Raw genomic sequence first — 24,400 nt, 5'->3', positions numbered from 1 at the left:
CTAATTTATCTCAATTCTTAAAATGTCTGTTTTCAAAAGATTTTAAAAAGATATATAAATCCAAGAAAGAGTTTAAGAAAGTTAATGGCTAAAAACAATTACTGGTAGATATACTATCAGAAGAAGGTCTACAAGGACAAATATGAATACTAAGGAGCTATAGTGGTGTTATGCACAAAACAACAGGCTGCTACCCAGGAGGGAAAGGCCTGAAGTTTGAACCCAACAGCTACTCTATAGAAGAAAGATGAGGAGTTTCCTCTGGTCAAGATTTACATCCTCTGAAACCCGGTGAAGGGTCACTGTGAGTTGGAATCAAAAACAACAGCTGTAGGTTTGGATTTTTTGGTACTAAGAATTTACACAGCTACCTAAAAGCTGCCTCAAAGCAGGGAATATACAAATTTCTCAAGGAGCAATTCAGAAATTTATAATGAAGAACACTTCCAAAAACTCAGGACTTTGAAACAGATCTGAATGAAACATGGATGTCTCACTTTAAAAAAGAAACAAATAAATAAATACATCCACTTTAAAACAGGCTTCTCCATACATAAATAATTTCTGAACTCAAGCCATTATTAAACAGCAGTTAAGTTTTACCTTTACACCCTTTTGTTTTCAATTAAATGTCTGTGATCTTTTTCTATATGCCTCCACTGTAAAGGAAACGCTTTAAAACGAAATTTTCAGTTGTGACTTTAAATTCAGGATTACCAAACATACTTTTTTCACTATCTAAGTAAGATCTCAGATCAATCCAATACCTACAGGTGGGGAGCACGGCTTGCATTTATCCATACCTCTGTCTTCCTCATGTTTTTTGGCAGATGCACTTTTAGGTCTTCCTCTTCCTCGTCTGATATGATCTGAATGGCTGTTACTTCGAGATCTCTTTCTGTTTTCTAAATCCTTATTTACTGTAGAATTTATCTTCTCTCGCCTAACTCTCTCTGTTCGTCTCCTCTTGGCCTCGTGCTTGTTTTCTGTATGGATGAACAAAAGTGATATATTTTAGGGCTTAGCAAAAAATGGTTTGCCCAAGTTCTCATTTTCTTCCCTTAACTTCCTAAATGGCACTAGAGTTCACTGCCTGAATTATTTTCTGAAATTGCATCCATAATATGTAAGCCCCCCCCCCCAAAAAAAAAGAAATTCAACAGAATTCACACGTTTAAGGTAGGAGGAATACTGGAAGGGAAAATAAGTTTCATCATCTGGCAGTTTTAATTTCAGCTCCACGTTCATATAATTCCATAGCAACCTTTCTGTCTCCACAACTCCTACCTCTAAGCTAAATTTTTTTAGTCATGAAAAGCAATTTCAATTTCTTTTTGTTTTCTACCTAAATCCCAGGTGGGGTAATATGTCAAATAAGCAAATAATGAATATTTTATTATAAGTGGAAAGCAAAACTGGCATTAGCTGACATTAAGGTTATTAATAAAAGGAAAACATAAAGCATCCATGGAAAATATAAAAACATCAGGGAAGTTAAAAGGAGCTCTTATAGTGTAGTCTGTATCATAGTTAGTGGCAAGCGGTGGTGGTAAGCAAAAGGCTTCTACTCATCAAATCCTCTGCGGTGGTTTGAATCCACAAGCAGCTCCAAGTGAAAAAGAAGGGCAGTCTCCTCCTCTGGAGATTTGCAGCCTTGAGAACCGAATGGAGGGTCATCAGGGTCAGAAATGACCCAACAGCAGTGAGCTTGTATTTTTCAGGGAGTGCTTTTCATGGCCCAAGGTGAGGTAGTTTTTAATACGCTGTTCCATAAATGGAACACAATTGGAGAACTTTACTCAATCTGTTAATTTTTATTGTGACTGGAGTGGAAATTTACAATGCACATTGGTTTTTTATTTAATCATTCATACACATTTTGTTTTTTAACATTAGTTACAATATTCACACTGTAACTGTGCTTTCCTCACTTCCTACACTTCTGATTTCCATTAATCATTGTTATCTTGATGTTCTACCTCTTCCCAGCTTCAGGACTTTATCCTGGGGCAGAGATGCTTTTTTTCCCCTTTTATTTAGTTGGTTATTTTAAGGAGTAAGCACCACCCTCATGTTACTGATATTATACAACTCTCCACTGTTTGGCTTAAAACTGAGTCATGGGGTAAAGTTTTGTACTAGGTTTGAAGAATGACTAAGGTCTCAGAGGTCCCACCAGTCTCTATCAGATCATCAGCCTGACCTTTTTAAAATGTTTTTTAGTTCTGTTCTTTGTTTCCCCTAACTTTATGCAGAACCTGCTACTGAGATTCCTTTTAGAGTGTTCAACAGTATAGTCAGGCATCACCTCATTCTTCTGGTCTCAGAGTCATGGAAGTTGAGGTTCAAGGGGTCCATTAGTACCCCAGACTAATTGTTTCAATTTCAATACATTTTTGTTTTGCATCAGGATTGGTGGAAGATTCATCACCAACCTACGTTATACATATGACACAACCCTGCTTGGTGAAACTGAGAAGGACCTGAAGCACTTGCTGCAGTAGGTCAAGGACTGCAGCCTTCAATACGGATTGAAGCTCAACATCAAGAAAACAAAGATTCTCACCAATGGGCCAACTGGCAGCATCATTATGGATGGTGAAGAGACTGAAATATAGTTAACAGTTTTAGTTTGCTTGGCTCCACAGTCAACACTCTTGGTACCAGCAGCCAGAAAATCAAGAGAAGAATTGCACTGGGCAAGTCAGCTGTCAGAGACCTCTCCAGAGTACTGAAAAGGAAGGATGTCAGGCTGGAGACTAAGGCGCACCTGGATTTGGGCTACAGTCTTCACAACTGCATTCTATGTATCAGAGAGATAGACAGTGACTACGAATGATAGAAAGAATTGATACCTTTGAGCTGTGGTGCTGGAGAAGAGTGTTGAATAGACACTGCTAAGAGAACAAATAGGTTTGTCCTAAAGAGAGTGAAGCTGGGCTGCTTCTTGGAAGCAAGGATTCTGAGTCTTCTTCATCTGACATACTTTAGGTATGTTGCAAGGAGAAACCAGTCCTTGGAAAGCGACATCATGTTTGGGAGATTTAGGTATGTTGCAAGGAGAAACCAGTCCTTGAAAAACAACATCATGTTTGGGAGAGTGGAGGGATGGCACAGGAGAGGAAGACCCTTGACGAGATGGGGTGATTCAGTGATTGGGTTAGTGGGAGGTGTGTCGGAGACAATGAGGTTGGCACAGGATAGAGTAGGGTTTAGGGCTCTTGTACATAGGGTCACTATGAGTTGCAAGCAATTCGACGGCCCATAACAACAACAACAACAGACAAATACTTGCACCTTAGACGACCACTTGCAAGCTTTTAAGACCATAGGTGCTATATACCAAAGTAAGATGTAGAGTATTATCTTTGTGAATGATGCCATGCCAGTTGACCTTGATGTCCACCAAGGTTAAAGTCCCAACACCCTAGAACTAGCAATTTATTCCCTCAAAGTGTTTATTATTAAGAAGCTTAGTAAGTTTGTTTCCTGTTGGTTCTACTACATATGTGAATGTATTTACAGCATACACTTATTAGTGTAGAAATATTACCTGCCAAACCTATGTATGACCATAGTATAGTCCTCTCTATCTTTCCTAAATAAGGTAATTTAACTTAATACAAGAAGCCATTCCTCACATTTCAAGCAAATAAAAATGCTAGATAAGATATAAAAACAAATGAAACACATACTTATTTTAATGTGTATCTGAAACTTAAATGCAAAATATTCCCAAATACTTAAAAATCATGTGGGAAAGGGGTAAAATGAATAGAAAAACATATACCCTAAGAACTAATCACCAAATATCACAGCTTCATAGAATTGGTTGTTTCTACGACTCAGACAAGAAATTATTCCTGATTGCAAGAAAGCTCCCAAAGATTTTTCTTATTCACAGTTGATCTGCCAGCGAGTTTTCAGAGGCTGTAAACAGCATGGAAGGAAACTGTCCATCTTTCTCCATTTGAGCCACTGGTGGATTTAAACACCAGACAAATGCCACTTTCAGGGTAGGAGCTCTATCCCTAGGACTAGGTCACCAGAGCTCCCTTACAATACAAAGACAGGCCAAATAAAGAGCATATTTGAAAACAAAATTACAGATATAGAAAAACGGAGTTAATGAAATTAAATGAAACAAAGAAAAATAATTATGTGACAGAGAAAGAAAGATCTAAGAAATACAATTATTATATATAACCAAAATACTGTTTCCTGCTCAACATTCATTTCCTTCCTCTTAAGGATAGAACTCTGTGATGTTTAAGTTGGAATCGAGCCCAGCTGAAATATATACATGTTCTCAGTCACCATGGTTGGTGTGGCCAAGAAATCCCGTTTGGCTATTAACATGCAGGTGGAATTGTAAGGGTCCCATAAAGTTTTGCTATTTTGTTTTGCGTTTACATTTTTAATGAAATAAACATGCTGACATATCCCCTTTGCTCCTCTGCCCTTTCCCACTTGGCACACATAGGGGATATTGGGAGGCAGAGCATCTTGTCACATCTCTTCAGGATGGAGGAAAGAATAAGGCCTAGACTAGCCCTTAACCTTTGTACTAGTCTTAGATTTCCTACCTGAACTTGTCTTCATTAAATGGGGAAAGTAAACTATTCATTCAACCCAAGATCATTCCATTTCCTTACAGATTCAAATCCTAATATATTCACCAATAAGCATTTCAAAAGGAAGAGAATTTAAAAAAGTAAAATAATGCATGTTCTCAGGATTCATGAATGCCAAGGATAAATGAGCAGTATAATTAAGTATGAACGTAAGTTGATGGCATTCTCCAGGAAATACATTACCATGTCTTTTCTGCAATGTTTTTCCCCGATCTAATTATTCAGACCTGGAAATAATTTTTGGAAAATTGGTTCCAGAAATAAAACACGCAAGTATTGAGGGGATGGGGGATGTATAGCATTTAATAAAGAATGCTATTATCCCTGGAGTACAAGGGGGAAAAAGTCTAGTATGATGGCTGTGTAGCAGACCTAAACTCAGTAAATCTTATTGAGAAATCACATGAAAAGCCTTAAAAGTTAATGCAGATGTCACTCCATAGATGATATGATTAAGAACCTAGAAGTCCAAAGATGAGATAAAAGATGTACAGTTATCACAAGACAAAAGCAAAACTCCATAAATGCCAACTTCCAGATCCATATATAAATATACAGGAATCTAAAGCAATTAGCATATTAAACTTCTGAAAGGACAAAATAAAAATCCTCTTTGAGTAAGTCACAGATGAAGATCACTTAATCCTGAGCTAATTTTAATCCCTTTGGGTTTTTAAACCGCACTAAAAATTTCTTCATTATTTTTCCTTAATTAAAAGTGAATTGGTCATTTACAGAAGATTTTGCCTGTCAATAGTAGCTTATCTAAGAGAGTAATTTCAACAGCAGGTTTAAGTTCTTATTTATTTCCCCTTTTCTCCAATTAAAAAAAGCCCAAAAAACAAAAACCAAAGCCTGAGAGGTTAACTAAGCTTAAAGTTTAAACCTGAGAAAAATACAGTTAAAATATTATGAAACAACTCTAATTTCTTACCGTTTTGAATTTCCCCCTTTCCTTCATTTATTTTTTTGAACTTTCCTCCTTTCCTTTAGAAGCAGTTTTTCATTCACTAGTTTCTCATTCAGAAATTTGTATAGTTTTTATAGATAAAAAGTATACTCATATTTATAAATACAAAATAGGTGTCATTCACCACTGCAAAATTTAAAAACTATAAAATGTGTAATTACTATTTCTTTCAATATTTAGAATTTGATCAAATATGTGACTAATAACTATTACAGTAGTCATAGCTTTTAAGCCACAGTCCAGAGACTGAATTTTAGGAAACAATCTATCCTCTAATCATTTCCAACAAGAAATTTCTTCAAACCCACTTTTTAAAAATTCCAAGACAATTTGAAAACCCTCAGCCACACGTTTAATTTAGAAATTAAATCTTTAATGAGCAATAGAGTTAGTTCTTAAAATCTACCTCTAACTCACAGAAAAAGAAACAACACACACTGAATTCATTTGGGAAGATGTCAAAGAATTATTAGGTACCTGGGGATATAAGCACTTTTTAAAAATACTGAGCTTCTCTCAGCTTTATTTTCTTCTCAGTTTTATTTGCAACATCCACTTTGTCTCATAAAAATTAATTTCAAACATCTAAAATGTCCCTAATAGCTATTATCTGTTAACGGTTTTAAATAAGAGATATTTTCAGCTAAACCAAGTCCTACTCAGTTGTACACTGCTGTTGTTGCCCTTGAATATTTTCCACCTCCTAGTAATCCCATGTGTGTAGAACAGAACTGCTCTAGGGGGTTTTCAAAGTGGTGACCCTTCAGAAGCAAACTGCCAGGCCCATCTTCCAAGGCACTTCTGCGCAGGTTCAAATCCTTTCAACTAACAGTCAAGTACTTAATTATTTACACCATCTCCCTTCTATACAAGTTACAGGAACCATGCTTTTATGTACAGACTAATTAGTTGGAACTGACTCATAGCTGGGGGGTTTTAGAGGCAGTTAATAGCATGAGGGATGACTGCTCTTTCTGCTGGTGGATCTGAACCATGTGCCTTTGGGTTGGCAGTGAAATTCCTTACCACTTAGGCCACCAGAGCTCTTTAGAAATGATACCTAATATATATTCTAGTGAGCTCCAGTGGCCAAGTGGTAAAGGACTGCACTTCTAGAATGAAGGCACACGGATTAAATCCAGCAGCTGCTGCAGGTGGAGGTTGTGATGGGCAAACTTCTGTGCAATTCCCGGACTCTGAAAACCTGCTGGAGGGTCAGCTATGAGGTGGTTCCAACTCAACAGTACACAACAGCAACAACATATGTTCTAAAAAGAAGTTTTAAACATTTCAAACCCTGATGAATCTACTGAACTTAATATTACTTTCTTCCTGTATGTCACAAAATGCATACAATAAATTGGTTTAAAAGTTTTAGGCTCACTGAAATGTAAAAATATCTTTTATAGCTTTAATTTTATTTTTTAAATGTATTAACTGCAATCTGAAATTAATATAGTCAGTTTTCTTTTAAACTTTTAATTATGTAAACAAGTCTTTCTTACTCTCTAGTAGGTACATATTGGTCTACCTACTTAAGCACTTAATAATTACTACTAGAAGCAGAAATCATTTCCTAGCTTCAAAATGGGCTCAGACTGCAAGTTCTGCTTTGCATTTTTTAAAAACAGTGCTTTAATTATCTTTGCATGGATCATTCTTTCTAACTAGCACATTCAGTTCCTGAAAATATGGGCTCTATTTAAAACCATTCTTGTACTGATCCTTGGTTTACTAGCAACTTCTTGTGTTCTTATAAACAGTATTGCCTTGAAAATCCTAGAAATACTTCCTTGTACATCAAAACAATCATCTCACTAGGCTACATATCAAAAAAGAATTTTAGATCCAAGGTTAAATGCATTTACAGCTTCCAACGACTGCATTCAGATTCAGTTCCAAAAGACTGTAAGTTTACTTTCCTGTTAAGAGTATGAAGACATGTATCCTGGCATCTTCATGAAAACCCTTTCCAGAAATCCTTTTCTTTTTGTTAGAGTGTGGGCAAATAGAAGAGTATTTAATTTCAACTGTATTTCTTTCATTACTAGCAGAGTCTGTTATCTTTCCAAATACATCCACTCCTCATTTTTTTGACATGATTAGGTTCCAAAGACCTAAGAGTCCATAGACAATTATAAGAAAATCTACATTAGGCTGAAGTGGAAGATGACAGCATCAAATCACAAAAATGGAAGATGATATCACTATATAATTGCTAAATCAGAGTATTATGGCCTGGACAAGGTGACTGATAGCTTTAATAATCACAACCACTTTTGGGGATCAAGTTGTGTCATCTGCTTAATGCAAGTTGTCGATGAGTTTTCCTTCAATCCTGATGCCATGTTTTTCTTTGTAGAGTCTAGCCCCTCACATGATTTTTTTTAGCATACAGATTGAATAGGCGTGAGGAAACAATACAAGGTTGAAGAAAATCTTTGTTGATTTTAAACCCTGCAGTGTTCCCTGCAGCTTCTTGGTCTAGGTATAGATTTTGTATGAGCATAATTACATGTTCTGGGATTCCCATTCTTCTCAGGTTGTTATAATCCACACAGTCAAATGTCTTTGCATAGTCAATAGAACACAAATAGATATCCTTCTGGTATTCTCTGCTTTCTGCCAAGACCCATCAGATAACAACAATGGTATCCCTGGTGCCACAGTCTCTACTTCCCGAGATACAGGAACTTTGCTCTTGTTGCCTGTGAACGCCAGCTCAGAGAGAAGTAGACCTCACAGAGGAAGAAAAGAAGTGTGAGCAAAACCTGAGGACAACATCCAGCCCCAAAGGCTTTGCATAGGTTCCCATGCAGAAACAGAGATGAGGGAAAAAGTAATAATCAGAAGAGAAATAGTACATAGTATCTTATGTGTCAGTGCACATTGGTGGAAAGCCTATCCATATTGTGTTGTATGGTATGTTACGGAGAGTCTTAAAAGTTGAAAACTAAACTCTGGAACTTTCAAATTCCAATTAAACAAGGGAAGGAGACAGAGCTATCACAGAGAGGTAGAGGAAATGATAAGCAAATTCCAAAGGATCTGCTTACCTAGGAGATGTTTACAGAAAGTAACACAGGCAACACACCAAATACTAGGAAACTGAGATTCCTAAGCATTCTGATACTCCAACAAAAAGTCCAGAAATAATGAATCACTCAAATGAGCATGACAAAGAAAGTGAAAGCACATACAGGAATGATCAAATAATGGGGGGGGGGGGGCGGGAATCCCCAACCAGAACATACACAAAACATAATTTAAAAACTAATGGAAAACATAGAGCTAAAAAAATAAGACAATGTGAGTACAAAAATGAAGACTGCTGATGTTGTTACATGCCATCAAGGTGCCTGTGACTCACAGCTTCCTACACACAACAACTCTGAAGCCGGCCCTGTCCTGAACCAGTCTCACTGACTCTGGTACATCTACCCCCACTGCCCCAGTTACTTTATCACTTTATTTCTCTTGGGGTCTTCCTCTCCTGTGCTGTCCCTCCACCCTTCAGAGCATGATGTCTTTCACCGAGGACATGGCCATGTGCCCAAAGTATGTGAGATAGAGCTTCAAAATCCTAGCCTCCAAAGAGAACCCTGGTTTCACCCTCTCCAAGACAGGCCTATTTGTCTTCAAGCTATGTTCAAGACTCTCCTCTAGCACCATAGCTCAAAAGCATCAATTCTGTCATCCTTAGTCATTGTCCAGCTCTCTGATGCATAGCAAGTAATTGCAAACAACATAGCTTGGATCAGGTGCACCTTAGTCTCTAGACTGACATCACTGCTTTTCAGTACTCTGTAAAGGTCCCTGGCAGCAGATTTTCCCAGTGCAATTTGTCTTCTGTTTTCCTGACTGCTGGTGCCAACAGAGTTGATTGTGGAGCCGAGCAAGCTGAAATTGTTAACAACTTAATCTTTTCTCCATCTATCATGGTGCTGCCAACTGGCCCAGTGGTGGGAATCTTTTGTCTTCTTGATGAGTTTCAATCCATATTGACGACTTCAGCAGCAAGTGTTTCAGGTCCTCCTCAGTTTCAGCAAGCAAGATAGATATGAAGCAAAATGAAGATATAAAAGAAACACTGTAACTAACATACAGAGGCGATAATTGAAATGAAAAACACAACAGACTTACCAAGTGATATAATCAGACGGAATAAAGAATCAATGAATTATACATAGTGAAAAGTAATGTGAATGGAAGTTCATAATAACCAATATACAACACATCAAAATCTTGCCCAGTCATGGACTATCTTCACACTCTCCATCACATTCAAGCCCACTGCTACAGTTACTGTCATCAATCCATCTCTTCCTACTCTCCACCTCTTTAGCCAGGCTATCTTCTTCCCTGTTTCCTCCTGATAATATGCCCAAAGTATGTGAGGTGTAATCTGTATTGAAAGCTGTGTTCTTACTGAAGTGTTTCAAGTTCTCTTCCTTCTCAATAGGCAATATGGTGGCATGTGCATAACACAGTTTAGAGGACCCCAATTTTATTGACATCATCCAAATAATCATAGTCGGGAGCAAGCTTAACATATGGCTTCTTCTCTCCATTAGGCCTGATGAAGGTGCTGATCTTGGCCACATAATGCCATAGAGTTTCTTCAGAGATTGATTTCTCTGGTGCTTGCTGGCTTGACAACAAATGAAATGAAAACAATTATGTTGTATTCCATGCAGATAGCCACCAAAAGAGAGCTAGGGTAGCAATCTTTTATCAGATAATTATGGGCATTAACCCCAAATCTTTCAGAATAAATAAGCCCATTATAGCACAGAAGAGGAAGGCCCCCTATGAGGTGGATTGATTCAGTGATTGGGGTAATCGGGATGGGTGTGTCAGAGACGGTGCAATTGGCACAAGACAGAGCAGAGTTTAGGGCTGTTGTACATAGGGTCGCTATGACGGCACTTAACAACAATAGTGACAAAGAGTCACTTAGTTAAAAATATTTAACAATTAACTATATATGTATCCAAACCAGGACATCAAAATATATAAAGCAAATATTAAAGAACTGAATGGAGAAATAGATAGGTAAGAAAATAGATAACTAAAATAAGTTATTCCATATATTGCTTTCACTACATACAGAAAGAAGATCAGCATAGAAACAAAGGTCTTAAATGTTATGATATCCCAACTAGAGTAAACAGACATGTGTAGAACATACCGCCCAAAAGAGTACAACACTTCTACTGTGGTTCATACTAACATCAGCAATGATTTCATCTTACTTGGGGCCACAGTCAACGCCCTCAATACCAAACAGGAGAAATATATTGGGAAAGTCTATGGGCAAGGATCTCTCCAAAATACCTAAGAACAATGATGTCAGTTTGAAGTTAAAGGTGTGCCTGATTCAGATCATGGTCTTTTCAATCACTTGCTATGCATCTGAGGGCTGGACAATGAACAATGACAGAAGAAGAAATGAAACCTTTGAGTTGTAGTGTCGGAAAACACCACTGGATATTGTATGGTATGCCAAACTAACAGAGATGTCTTAGAAGAAGTGCAGACTGACGGCTCCTCAGAGGCAAGGGTGGTAAAACCTTGTCTCACATACTTTGGGTGTGTTATTAAGAGAGGGACATGAGGCTAGGAAAGGTCAGAGAAGGAGAAGGAGGCCCTCGACCAGGTGGATTGACACAATGACTACCCCGATGGGCTCCAGTGTGTGAGAGATGATAAGAATGGCACAGGATAGGACTAAGTTCAGATCTGTTGTTAATAGGGTCACTATGAGTCATATTCAATTCGATGGCCCCTAACAACAACAACAACAAACAACTACCATTAAAGGACTAACAGGTCAAGAAAGAAATCAAAAGAGAAAAAATTTCCCAGCATCAAATGAAAAAGAATGCACAATATACTAAAAATTTATCATATGCAGCAACACCCTCAGAAATAAATGCATACACAAAGAGAAGATCTCAAATAAATAGCCAAACTTGGTAAGTCCAGGAACTATAAAGACAATAGCAAACTATTTCTATACCTACCAGAATAAAGGAAATAACAAAGATCAGAGCAGAAAACAAAATTGAAAAAACAACACAAAAGAGTCAATATAAGCATAAGCTGATTCTTTTAAAAGATCAATAAAATTAACCAACCTTAAGTTAGACTAAAAAAATAAAAGATGCAAACAACAAAAATTAAAATTAAAAAATGAAATTATTACAACTGACCAGACTGAAATAAAGACACTTTATTATTAACAAATGTACTGCAACAAACTAGATAACCTAGACTAAAATGGACAAATTCTTAGACGCATGTATCTTATGGAAACTGACTCTGGAATAAACAGAAATTATGAAGACCCCTAACAAGAGATGTGTTTAATGATCAAAACTTTCTAGACAGCTTCTCTAGGGAATTCTACCAAATATTTAAAGAAGAACTGATACTATTTCAATTAATTCATAATACAGAGAAGAAGGGATAAGAAAACTACAGGCCCTACAAATAAAGATGTAAAAGATACTAGGGAACAGGGAGCTCTGGTGGCCTAGTGGCAAGAAGCTGTACTGCAATCCCAGGCGTGCACGGTTTGAATCCACCAGATGCTCTGTTAAAGAAGGGACAATCTACACACACACACACACACACACACACACACACACACACACGAAGATAGTAGGGAACAGAGTTCAACAGCACATCCAAAGAGTCATAAACTTATGATCTGGTGGGATTTATCCAGGAACACAAGACTGTTTGACATTAGAAAATTAATCATATAATACATCAACAGAACAAAACTGATCTCATAAATTATCTCTATGAAATTATCGACAGGCAAAGGACTTGATACAATTCAACACCATTTGTTGTTGTTATACATAAGCAAGTTCAGCAGCTAATCTTTTCCTTGTTTCTGTCATACAATTTACCAATGACCAAGTGCACAACTTCTGAACAACAATTAGCATAAGTTGTGAAATACTATCCCTTAATCAACATACTTCCATTACTAGGAAACCTCTCCTCTCCTGTTACTGGTAACCACTTTAATGATAAACTCTGTTCTCTATACATTTGCCTTTGTTTGTATAAACTTTCTTCTCTATACACTTGTCTTTCCTGGTCTTTTTGTGTGAGGTCAGATTATACTTGTCCTTTTGTGGTAGATTTTACTTAGCATAATGTCTTCTATCTCCATCCATATTATAGGAAGTATTAAGACTGGCTAAGTAATTTTCTACTCTATGTATAATGTCACATTGTTTATCCGTGTATGTGCTGATGAGCATTTAGGTTGTTTCTGTCTTCAGCTATGTGAAAAGGGCTATAATAAACACTGATCTACAAGTCTATTTGAGAGTCTCTTCTTTCAAATACATACCTAGGAATGGAATTGCTGAGTTATATAGTAGATTTATTTTTAGTTTTTTTTAGCTACCACCAGTCTTCCACAATGGCTATACATTCCCAACTGTAATGGGTAGGGATTCCATTTTCCCCACATCCTTATCAACACTTGGGGATTTCTGGTTTTGATGTTCTTGTTTAATTGTAGCCATTCTAGTGCAAGTGAAAACCATCATGGTGGTTCTGAATTACATCTCTCTGATGGCTAGTAATGCCAAGCATCTTTTTTTTTTATGTGTGTGATGACCAACTGAATGTCTTCTGTCGAGCAATGTTTATTCAAGTTCATTATATAATCTTATTATCTCTTTTGCTGTTCAAGTTTTATATATATTTTGGTTATTATCTTCTTGTTAGAAATATGGTTTCCATATATATTAACGAACAGATTTTCACTTTTTAATAAAATCTTTAGATGAGCAAGTTTTCATTTTTTATGAGGTATAATTAATTACTTTGTCTTGTGCTTCTTTTCTTACATTTAATAATTATAATTAAGTAATAATTGAATAATAAATAATACACTGTTAAAATTATAGCTTTGTCTGTTATTCTGATAAATTTATGGTTTTATTTTACAAATTATAGGTTCTTAATCAATTTTTATTTTGCCTGTCAAACTTATATCTTATTTCATCTCCCTGCATGTGAAAATAAATTTTTCTTGCACCATTTATTGAATTTAATTATCCCCTCCCCCAACAAATGGGAGTTAAGTATCATTGCAAAAACCCTATTAACTACATGAGCTCATTTCTGGACTCTCTGGTCCATGTGTCTATTGTAAACCTAAACCAAACAATACTGCCTCACAGGAACCCCTGCAGGACAGAACAGAACTGTCCAAAGGTTTTACAAGGCTAGAAATCTCAAAGGAGATGGCCTCATTTTTCCTTCCTAGAGAGAGGCCAGGAGGTTTAAACCACCAACCTTCTAGTTAGTAGCCAAATAGCCACAGCACCACCAGGGATCCTACAGTAGGCTATTTTAAAAATTAAGAACTGTGAGACTTCTTTCAACATTGCTTTAGCTCTTTAGAGATCGTAAAATTTCATATATAAAGTCAAGGTTAGGTTTTCTATTTTTGTAAAAGTGACTTGTTACAATTTTGGCTGGGACTAAACTGAATCCATAGATTGTATTTGGCAGTGCTGAGATCTTAACTATACTGACTCTTCCAATAAACCTAACATGAACATCTTTCCATTTTCTTAAGTCTTCTTTAATTTTTCTCAGTAGTATTTTATAGCTTAGGTATAAGCTATATATCATTCCGATATCATTCCGAGGTATTTTATTGTCTTAAATGCTACTACAAATGGAATTGTTTTCTTAATTGCCCTTTCAGATTTCTTGTTCGTGGTTTATAGAAATCCAACTCACTATTGACCTTGTACTCCGTAACTCTGCCAAATTCCTCAAGAAAAGACAAATTTATAAAGGAACATTTATTAGTGGTTACCAGTCCATTATTAGTAGTGTGAGGAAGGAGGACAAAGGAGGGCTCGAAATGATGTAAATAACTTGACTGAGTATGTTGTAGAGCCAATTAGTGTACTTCTGTTAAGAAATGGTACACCCGTAAAAAGCTGATCTGGCAAAAGCTGTATGGCAGATATATTTATAACAATGACAAAAAGGAAGAAAAAATAGCTGATGGGGCTGTTTATAGGCAAGAAAAAACCCCACGGAATTTAGTTTCTCAATTTGTAAGTTTAGGGTCATGGGTATACTTGTCATCTCAGTTAAGTGGCCTATTCTGTTTAGTGCCTCTGTTCTATCTCCTGGTTCAAAGTGCCTTGAGTCTCAAAAGCTTACAAGTGGTCATCCAAGGCACAACAATTATTCTTGCGGAGGAAAAAGGAGAGTCAGGAACAGGAACAGATTATGTAATGTGCGGCTAACTGCCTCAATGAACAACTGTCTTTGCCATGAAACCGAAAACCACAATGGTGCCTAACTATTATTACTGAACATTTTGACCAAAGGTTACATAGAAAAATCCTGATGAAAAGGGAAAACCGTGCAACAGAATTTCAAATTTATACAGAATAGACTTTCTGGAACTATGAAGGTTGGATGAACTCCTAAAACTATTGTCCTGAGATAATCTTTAAACCTTAAACAAACTCACTCTTCCGAAGTCTTCTTAAAGCCAAACAGTAGTTAAGTTTAACTAGTGAGAAACTTTCTGCCTGGAGTATTATTCTTTTTAAAGAAAGGGAGCTCTGGTGGCTTACTGGAGAAGAACTGCACTAACAATCCAAAGCTATTTGCATTCACCAAGGGAGCAAGATAGGCAATCTCCTCCCATGTGACTTCATGCCTTGGAAAACTCATTTGAGGGTCAGCTATAGGTTGCTTCTCACTCTACAGTATAGTACAACAGTAAAAGGAGAAAAAAAAACTATTTATCTTGAGTATTACGCTTTTTCAAGAATTAGCTATATGAAATCAAACTGACAACAGTAACTCAAAAGACTAGAGAAAAACCTGAAGAGGTAGTGAACTCATATTAATAAGGGAAAAATAACTAAGAAAAGGAGAGTGAAAATAGTCCCTGCTCAAAGAAGGTGATCTATGTTACCAAATGGTACTTGTAGAAACTGATGAATTTAAGTATATTTTGTGGCATATGACAACAAAACATGTAAAATTATATAGATACACACAAAAACTTGTCATCCTTTTTTTATTCCCTATCTAACCAGTTGTTGTCATGGACCATGCAACTGGAAGTGACTCATATAGTTGACCCTCGAGCACGTTTTCATAGGCGGTAATAAATTCCCCAGATGGAGACTGCCCATCTTTTTCCCTGGAAGCAGCTGACGGATTCCAACTAGTAATCCAAATCAAAAATCTAGGAGTCATTCTAAATTCCTTCCTCTGGTTCAACCGGTTTTCACTGCTGTACATACTTGCAGATAACTATCTGTCCTTCTGATCTCTCTTTGCTGTGTTTCTTCCTGACCTTATTTTCATCGGAATCATTAAAAAACAAGAAGTTCTGGTGATGGATATAAGGGAAAAGCTCAGTAAATATTTGATAGATTAAAAAACAAACCACTAACATTTTATTCTACTAAGGAATAGAATCATGTCTTATTCACCTTTAAAGACTCAGCAATGAGTTGACATTTCCCAAAATCTCTACTGAAATGTCTACTTCATTCAGAGTTGCCATATCTGAATCAAACTCTCAGGGAAGAAAATCCAAGGACTCATTTTTTACAAGCTGTTTGGATGATTTCTACAACAGCTTTTAAGGACCAATAGACTAAGTCCTTTCTGAAGAGAAAATTATAATCACACCTTTGTTTCAGTCAGCATCTTCTTTCACTTATCTTAACTGTCAACAGTCCACTTCCATAGCAAACCAATGTCTAAAGTAGATATTGCTCTCTACACAGCAGCCAATGAATGCAAACCAGAACATGCTATCTTCCTTCCTCTCCCCATCACATTTTGAATTTTTCTATCTTAAGAATCAAACTCTAAAATTCTGCTCCGGTTTACAAAGGCGTATGTATCAGAATCAACTCAGTAATAGTGGCGTTTGGGTGTCTTTTTTCACTGCCTTTTCCTCTGATCTCATCTCCTGCACTCCATTCTTACTGTTTACTCTGGGGTTTTTTTTGTACTTAAGCAATGCCCAATGTTTTTCAGTCTTACAACTTTTGCATTTTCTACTTCATCAGCCAAGAAGGTTCTTTCCTCTAATTTTCTCTCAGTTCACTCATCCCCAGAAACCCTCAGGCTTACAATATTAGTTTCTAGTAAGTGTTCAACAAGTATCTACCTGTAACCAATCTATTTTTACTCCCAGATCCCTACTGCATGAGTTCTTATTTTATTAGTGAATAAATAACATAATATCTTTTCATAAGCATATTCACAGAATAAATTCAATTTGTCTACATTAATGGGAAAGCAACAAATTCAAACAAAACAATAAAGAGCAATTAGTTACTCCAAATCAAGGAACTGTGAAACAAAACCAACATATCTAAATGTTGTATTTATACCAAAACCAAGTACAACTTCTACTTTTTCCACAGCCACTAGTTAAATAAATTTTACTAGCACTATCAGGGGAAATTCTCAAACGTCAATCAAAGATGACTGGATAAACAACTAGCAGTAGATCCACAAATAGATACTATTACTATGCAATAAAAAGAATTAACCTATTATTGGTACATATGGCAAAGAATAAATCTCAAAAACCATGCTCAAAGATCCCAGACAAACAAAAATACATACTCTGTGATTCAATTTCTACACGGTTTTAAGATATATGACAGAAAGCAAATCACTGGTTGTCTCAAGTGAGGTTACAAGATTACAAAGGGCCAAAACGTTTATTGAATAGATTCATTACCTTGATTGTGATGTACACGTATATCAAAATTGACTAAATTGAACACCTTAAATATGCACACTTCATTACATGGTGATTATACCTTAATAACTGTTTTTTAAATCTCAGAACACTTCTTTGCTTAAAACCTTAACACCACCCCCCCCCCCCCATGCACACCCACCCACCCAGGGGAAAAAAACCAAACACTAAAAACAGTTACAAACTTTATCAAGGTGTAATAAAGAAAGCTAACATTTCAATGTAATTAATAGCAAACCAATATCTAAAGTAGATTTACAGTTGTTGTTGTTGTTGATTGCCAGAAGTCCAGTGCAGCTCATAGCGACTCTGAACAAAAGACCTAATGCCTTTCCATAACAGTCATCATTTCACCACATTCACAGAGTTTCCAGAGGCAGGTAGTTTAGGAAGTGGATGCCACTCCTGCTTCCAAACCTGTTTTACAACTGGGAGCTCCACCAAACACTGTCCACACTGGAAAGCCATTTTGGTATTTGATATCCCAATTTACAGTGGCTAATATAAATAACACAACCCTGCTTGCTGAAACTGAAGAGGACCTGAAGTGCCTGCTGCAGAGTGTCAAGGACTGCAGCCTACAATATGGATTGAGGCTCAATATCAAGAAGACAAAGATTCTCACCAACTGGCAGCATTAGGATGGATGGTGAAGAGATTGAGATTGTACACAGCTTTAGTTTGCTTGGCTCCACAGTCAACAGTCTTGGTACCAGCAGCCAGGAAATTAAAAGGCGCATTGCCATGGGAAAGTCTGCTGTTAGGGACCTCTCCAGAGTACTGAAGAGCAATGGTGTCTCTCTGGAGACTAAGGTGCGTTTGATACAGGCCATGGTCTTCACAATCACTTGTTATGTATCAGAGAGTTGGACAATGACCAAAGGAGGATAGAAGGAGAATTGATGCCTTTGAGCTGTGGTGCTGGAGAATAGTATTGAGAATACCATGGACTGCTAGGAAAACAAACAGATTTGTCCTGGAAAGGGTTAAACCGGGTGGCTCCTTGGAGGCAAGGATTCTGAGGCTCCGTCTAACATACTTTGGACATGTTGTGAGGAGAGACCGGTATTTGGAGAGGGACATCATGCTTGGGAGGGTGGAGGGACAGCGCAGGAGAGGAAGGCCCTCTATGAGGTGGATTGATTCAGTGACTGGGATAATTGGGATGGGAGTGTCGGAGACGGTGTGATTGGCACAGGACAGAGCGGAGTTTAGGGCTGCTGTACATAGGGTTGCTATGAGTCGCAAGCGACTCGGTAGCACATAACAACAACAACAATATAAATCATAGATACACGTACTTTGATTAGAAGGAAATTATTTCATTTTTAACTTCATGAGAATAAAACAAATTCATATAAAATATTATATTTTTAAAAATTTTTAGAAAGTTGAACATGTGGTAAATTTTTACAAGTTACCTGTGGAAGGTGATGATTTCTCAGAATGTTTTGCATTTAAGAGTTTTCTGCTAATAAATATGTAGCCACAGGGACACGATTTACATGCAACAGGAACCTGTTTTTAAAAAAGGAAAAAATGTATTATAATTTTTGTTTTAATAAAAGAAAAAAAATCTGTTTTTCTATTGTTAAACATTTCTGTGTTTATACAGTTCCCTCAACTCAAGAATAAACTACATCAAGTATTTAAAACCCTAACTTTCAACAATTTGAGATATGTATACATCTCCATCTCCACACTTTCCCAGTGCTTCATAATATCATGGGGTGCTCTGGTGGCATAGTCCATAGGGAGCTGCGATGCTGGCCCAATGGCCGCCATGGAGCTCCAGCAGTTCAAACCCACCAACTCTATGGGTAACAAATAGGCAGTCTTATGCCCTTGCCATTTACAGCTTCTGAAACCTGATGGCCACTAGAATTGACTTGAAGGCAGTACGTGAGTGAGCAGTATTATGCATATAATAAATTACAAAGATATGCTGATGTAAATGACCAACAGAAAAACATAACAGAGTTAGAGCAGAGGGAATGATGTAGGGCAGAGAAATAGCATTTCCTAAAATGCTGGCTTGACTAAACTGGAAAAGAGTGAGTGGTTATATTTTCAGCATTAGAGTATAAGAGTCCAAATGAAATGATGAGAATGAAAAAAGAAAAATGGTTAATTTGCTGGGCCCTTCCAAGGAAGAAAAAAAGACTTAGGTCTCACGGGAGAAAGATTGCAGTCTACTCCCGTGTGTTTAAACTGCTTCTGAAACCCCACTGGAGGGTCAGCAATGAGTCAGTTCCGACTCAACAGTACACAACAACAACAATAAGGGAGAAGAGAAAAAAACTGACTTAGATCCCACTGACTGCACTGGAGATAAAGGATTGAAAATGACTCTCAGGCCTCCAGCCTGGTAAGGAAGATTGTATGTTATTGCAGAAAAGGAGTAGTTTATAACAATTAGGGGACAAAAGGATAATACAAAAGAAAACACAGGATAAAAGAGAAGTCATAATATAGGGGTTTTTTTAGCCACATTTCCAGATTTAACACACACACACACACACACACACACACACACACACACAACACAAAACCGTGAATAAATACGACTGGGAAAAGTTTAAAGACATTTTCTTCCACAATCATTTCACTAATATTAATTAACCTTAAGACCTCCGAAATCTAGACATAGCCACCAAAAGTCAAGGTATGTCCAACAGCTTGTTTTAGAAAGAACATATAAAATCTGCTCTAAATAGATATGTCGTATTTTATTTTTAAACATTTTTATAGAAACCAAACTCAAAGGTACTGACTCATTTCCTTTATACCTAAACACATTACTGAGTAATGTGAATTGTTTTAAAATTAATGCTATTCAAAAAAACAAGCTCGTATTCAATAGTTTATTACTCAGTATGTCTTTTACATTTAAAGTAATAAGCCTCTCTTCCACACAACAAAGTAATGACAACCATATCAAAACCTAATAGAACAGATAATGCTGCAATTAGATAGGAAATACATATTGGCTTTGGGATCCAGAACATAAAAAACAGTGACTAACTCAACTTGCAGACTGCTTTTCCTCCCTTAATTGAGAGTGGTTCAAAAAACAACCAGACTTGTACCAATCAGATCCGATTTGACAGTACACACACACACACACACACACACACACACACACACAATAATAAAGTAAAATTTAAAAACAAAACAAAACAACTAGAGTGTTCAGCTAATTCATTCTAGGGTTTATTTTTTAAAAATGGGAAGTATTTCCCTCTTCCTTGGCTGAGGGTCAGGGGGAGATCCATCACAATCTAGATTCTGGAAAAGAATTATGAAAGAAGTTGAACAATTTTAGTAATAAGTCAGACGGAGACAGGCAGAATCTCCAGGACTATGGCCCTTAGTCACCTTTGAGCCTGGAATGGAACTCACTTATCAGCCAAATACAACCGTAATATGAACAGTAACACCAAGGAGTTACTCAGTACTCAGAACCACTCCGCCATACAGCAGCGTAAGGGCAGTATCTGTCCAAGAATAAAACTCAAAAGCCAGGAAAGATAAGGCAGGACGGATGAATGGAAATGAGAGCCATAAGAGATGGTGGGAAGTGGGATGACATTTAGTGGGGCTGGAACCCACGTCATAAAGCAACATAGACATGAATGGCTGAAGGGGAGGTCAACCCATTCTGTAAACTAGAACTCAAATCATAAGTATGTAATTTCAAATCAGTTGACAGTGCAAAAGGGAAAAGTAATAAGAATTCTAAGTCTGCACTTCTAGAACTTTAAAATGAAAAAGAAAAATCCAAAATATTGTTGGTAAAGGTTTATTATGGATATCTACATCAACTCCTGTCTTCAAAGGTAGTTTTAAATGCTTCTATGCTTGACAAGTAAAGTAAGTAAAAAGCTACAATTAAAAAAAAACACAGCACATTACACAGAACTCATTTTTTTTGCTGCTTAGCAGTAAGTTACTTATAGCAGCAATGTTTGCTCTGTAGCACATAAATTTGCTTAAAATGGATTTTTTTTAAACTCCCAAGAAATTTAAAGCAAAACCAGAAATAAACAAAAATACCAGGAACTGACAAGAACTTTAAATACTATTACACACTCAGTAAATTTTAAGTAGTTAACGGATGTGAAACTCCTTGAAAATGAAAAACATTATGGCTTAGATGTTTTGGAACTGCATTTTGAACAGAGGCCTGCAAAGGAGATGTAATAAAGCAACTGAAAATTTCCTCTTTTTTATTGGCCTCTGCCCCTAATTTTTAAACTTCACACACACACACACACACACCCAAGCATATTAAATCTATTCAATTTGGGAAATTCTTCAAACTTGAAAGAATTTACATTTATATTATATAAACCGTAACTAAATCCTAATATTCTTCAAGCAATTTAAAATTACATCAGCATTTTAATATTATTTAAAAATGTCTTCGCAGGGCAAATATTGTACCATCGTATTTATATAAACTATCTAGAACAGTCAAATGTAGAACCTTATTAGGAGTGCAGAGGTGGGAGGAATAGGGAACTGTAGCTCACTATGCATTAGGTTTCCATATGGGGTAATGAAAAAATTTTGGAAATAGTGATAATGGTTGCACAACCTAGTGAAAATAATTGAAGTCATTTGTGCATTTGAAAGGGGATAACAATATTTTTGCTATATCTATTTTACCACAATAAGTTTATTAAAAGTCTTTATGAATTATTGTAATTTTGCCACATCATACCGAAAGAAATGTGTAGTCTTAAATAATGAGGAAACCTAAAATTACAGTATTGTTTTCTGCAACTATACAACAAAAAACCCCCAACTCTTAAGAATCATCATGTATGCCATGCTACTTTAGGCATTTAGAATAAAAAGCAAATCAGCATTTAAAATGACACATTAGCTGATTTTCTGTATGGTGGTGAGGGTGGTGTGTGCTGTTCAAGCTGGAACTGAGGTGTAGTTAGCTTCCTAGCAGGTTTTCAGAGGCTGTAAATCACATGGGAGGAGACTGCCCAGCCATCTCTGGAGCAGCTGGTAAATCTGAGCCACTTGCCTTTTGGGGAGCAACTCTTCACCCACCAGAACACATATGTATCAAAATTCAAGCACTTTCCAAATAAAATGCTGACAAAGCTTTGTTGAACAGTTGCAGAAACTTCAGCTTTATTTTCCATTCCTCTTTCTTTATCCAGGATATTAAAAACAGGTTGTTTTCGTTTTGTTTTGTTGTGTTGAGTCTTCCCCTCCCCCCCCCATGAAAGGTTACCTCAAGCCAAATAAAACAAGGTCAGGATTTGCAAGGACTTGTGCCCTACAGAAACTGGAATGTATAATGCATGCCACATACTTCTCCTATACAATTAGCCAAACGAATGGAAAGAGACGTAAATCTCCAAGTTCCAGTTTTGTCAGGATTTCATAAATTTAAGGATGGGAGTAAGGCACTACTTCGGAAAACATGACTAAATTGCTTTTATACTGCATCCTGGCAGTGCTCAATAAACTCTATTCTGTCTGCATATTTCTCTGATCAGCATTCCCACCACAGCCCATAAAATATACTGAATAAAATATGTAAGAGATTTGATCAACTCACAAAACTACTCCCCAAACAATACATTAAATTCAGTTTATTTAACTTTTTTTTTTTAAAAAAAAAAAGAACCAATCTCCAGTCATTTCAAGCAATTCTTGTTTAGAAAAAAAAAGGGAGGGAGGGAGGGAAGTAGTCATTAGGAAAAAAAAAAATACACCGTGTAAAAGGAAAAACACACTCAGATCTGTATGCTGGCATGAAAGGAGGGCCTTATGAATGGTTTTAATTGACAGAGTTTCAGTTCACTAGATTGTAAGCTTTGGGGGGGAGGAGAATCTATTCTAGTTGAGAAATCATATTCAAACGTTGGAAACAAAAACGGGGCTTAAAAAAAACCCGCTAAATTATGGATTTGTCTTAGAAAGCTGTCATTCTATGTTCAAAAAAATATTCATATGTGGTTGCACAAATACCAAATTTATAACAGTGGCTACCCTGGGGCAGGAGGGCTTCAATGGAGATTTTTTTTTTTCCAGTAATGTTCTATTTAAAACAACCCAGAGAGTGGTTTTACATTTACTGATAATGGAAAATAAATACCTTCAGAAAAATATGATAATTTAAGCAAAAGATCTCCAAATTGGCTAAACTTAAAATTCACCGTTGGGACCCTTTTGGTCCCATGTAAGCGTCTCGGAGTGGCCGTGGGAGCGGGGTGGGGACAGTCTGGGGGCTCCAGCACAGACATGGGAAATGAACAAAGCAGCGTCCACGGCAGGACGCGGCTCGGGGGCCAGGGGCCTGGGCTGGAGCGGGCACCCCGGGCGCTCGAGGAGCAGAGCGGGCTCGAGGGGGTCCTGCGTGTCCACGAGGGCCGCTGTCCAGGGCTCCCGCCCTGGTCACCCCGAGGCTGGCACAGCAGGGTCCGGGCAGGGGGCCCAGGCCCCGTCACGAGAAACCCACGCCCCCATCCCGCACGGCCAGGTCACAGAAAGGAGTGACCTGCCGGCCTGGCCACCTCCAGGTGGACACCGGCCTGGTTGTGGCCAGGGGCGTTTCCTGGGCAACCTTCCACGCTGCCCTTCCACGCCAATCACCGACGGCCTGTCCACCCGCCCGGCCACGGGGACCCCGGCGAGGTGGCCTTTGCAGAGCCAACAGACATCGGGCAACGGTCACTAGCCCGCGCGAGCCCGCCCCTCGGACGCGCGTGCCCGGCGCCCACCTGTTGGTCGCACTCGGGGCACGATTTGGTGGCCATCTTCACTTTCTTGGCTCGACTTGCAGACATGCTCCTCTCTGCTTGGCAGCGGCGGTGGCAGCGGCGGCGGCGGCTCCGGCTCCTCCTCCCCCGGCACCTCGGCAGCCCGGCCTCGCCCGCCCGGTCCCCGCTGGGCCGGACAGAGCCTCCGGCGGGTGCGCGCGTGCGCACAAAGCCTGCGTGCCGAGGGGGCGGGGCACCG

General features: G+C 37.8%; 1 protein-coding gene across 1 annotated transcript in view; it reads right to left on the bottom strand.

The window, feature by feature from the left end:
• The window catches only part of LOC102873097 (chromosome unknown open reading frame, human C16orf87), a 27,784-nt gene extending 3,556 nt beyond the window's left edge, over positions 1 to 24,228 (bottom strand). The window contains exons 1-3 of the mRNA XM_006887819.1: positions 24,163 to 24,228; positions 18,832 to 18,928; positions 804 to 986 (exon numbers count right to left, since the gene is read on the bottom strand). Coding sequence (XP_006887881.1) covers positions 804 to 986; positions 18,832 to 18,928; positions 24,163 to 24,228 — 346 coding nt within the window. The remainder of the gene's footprint in view (positions 1 to 803; positions 987 to 18,831; positions 18,929 to 24,162) is intronic.
• Between the last annotated feature and the right edge of the window lie 172 nt (positions 24,229 to 24,400).

Source organism: Elephantulus edwardii, unplaced genomic scaffold, assembly GCF_000299155.1.
Source record: "Elephantulus edwardii isolate Elephantulus edwardi_28Jun2011 unplaced genomic scaffold, EleEdw1.0 scaffold00062, whole genome shotgun sequence".
NCBI classification, from domain to species: domain Eukaryota; kingdom Metazoa; phylum Chordata; class Mammalia; order Macroscelidea; family Macroscelididae; genus Elephantulus; species Elephantulus edwardii.
The sequence above is the reverse complement of the archived record's forward strand: the minus strand, read 5'-3'. Positions and strand labels throughout refer to the sequence as shown.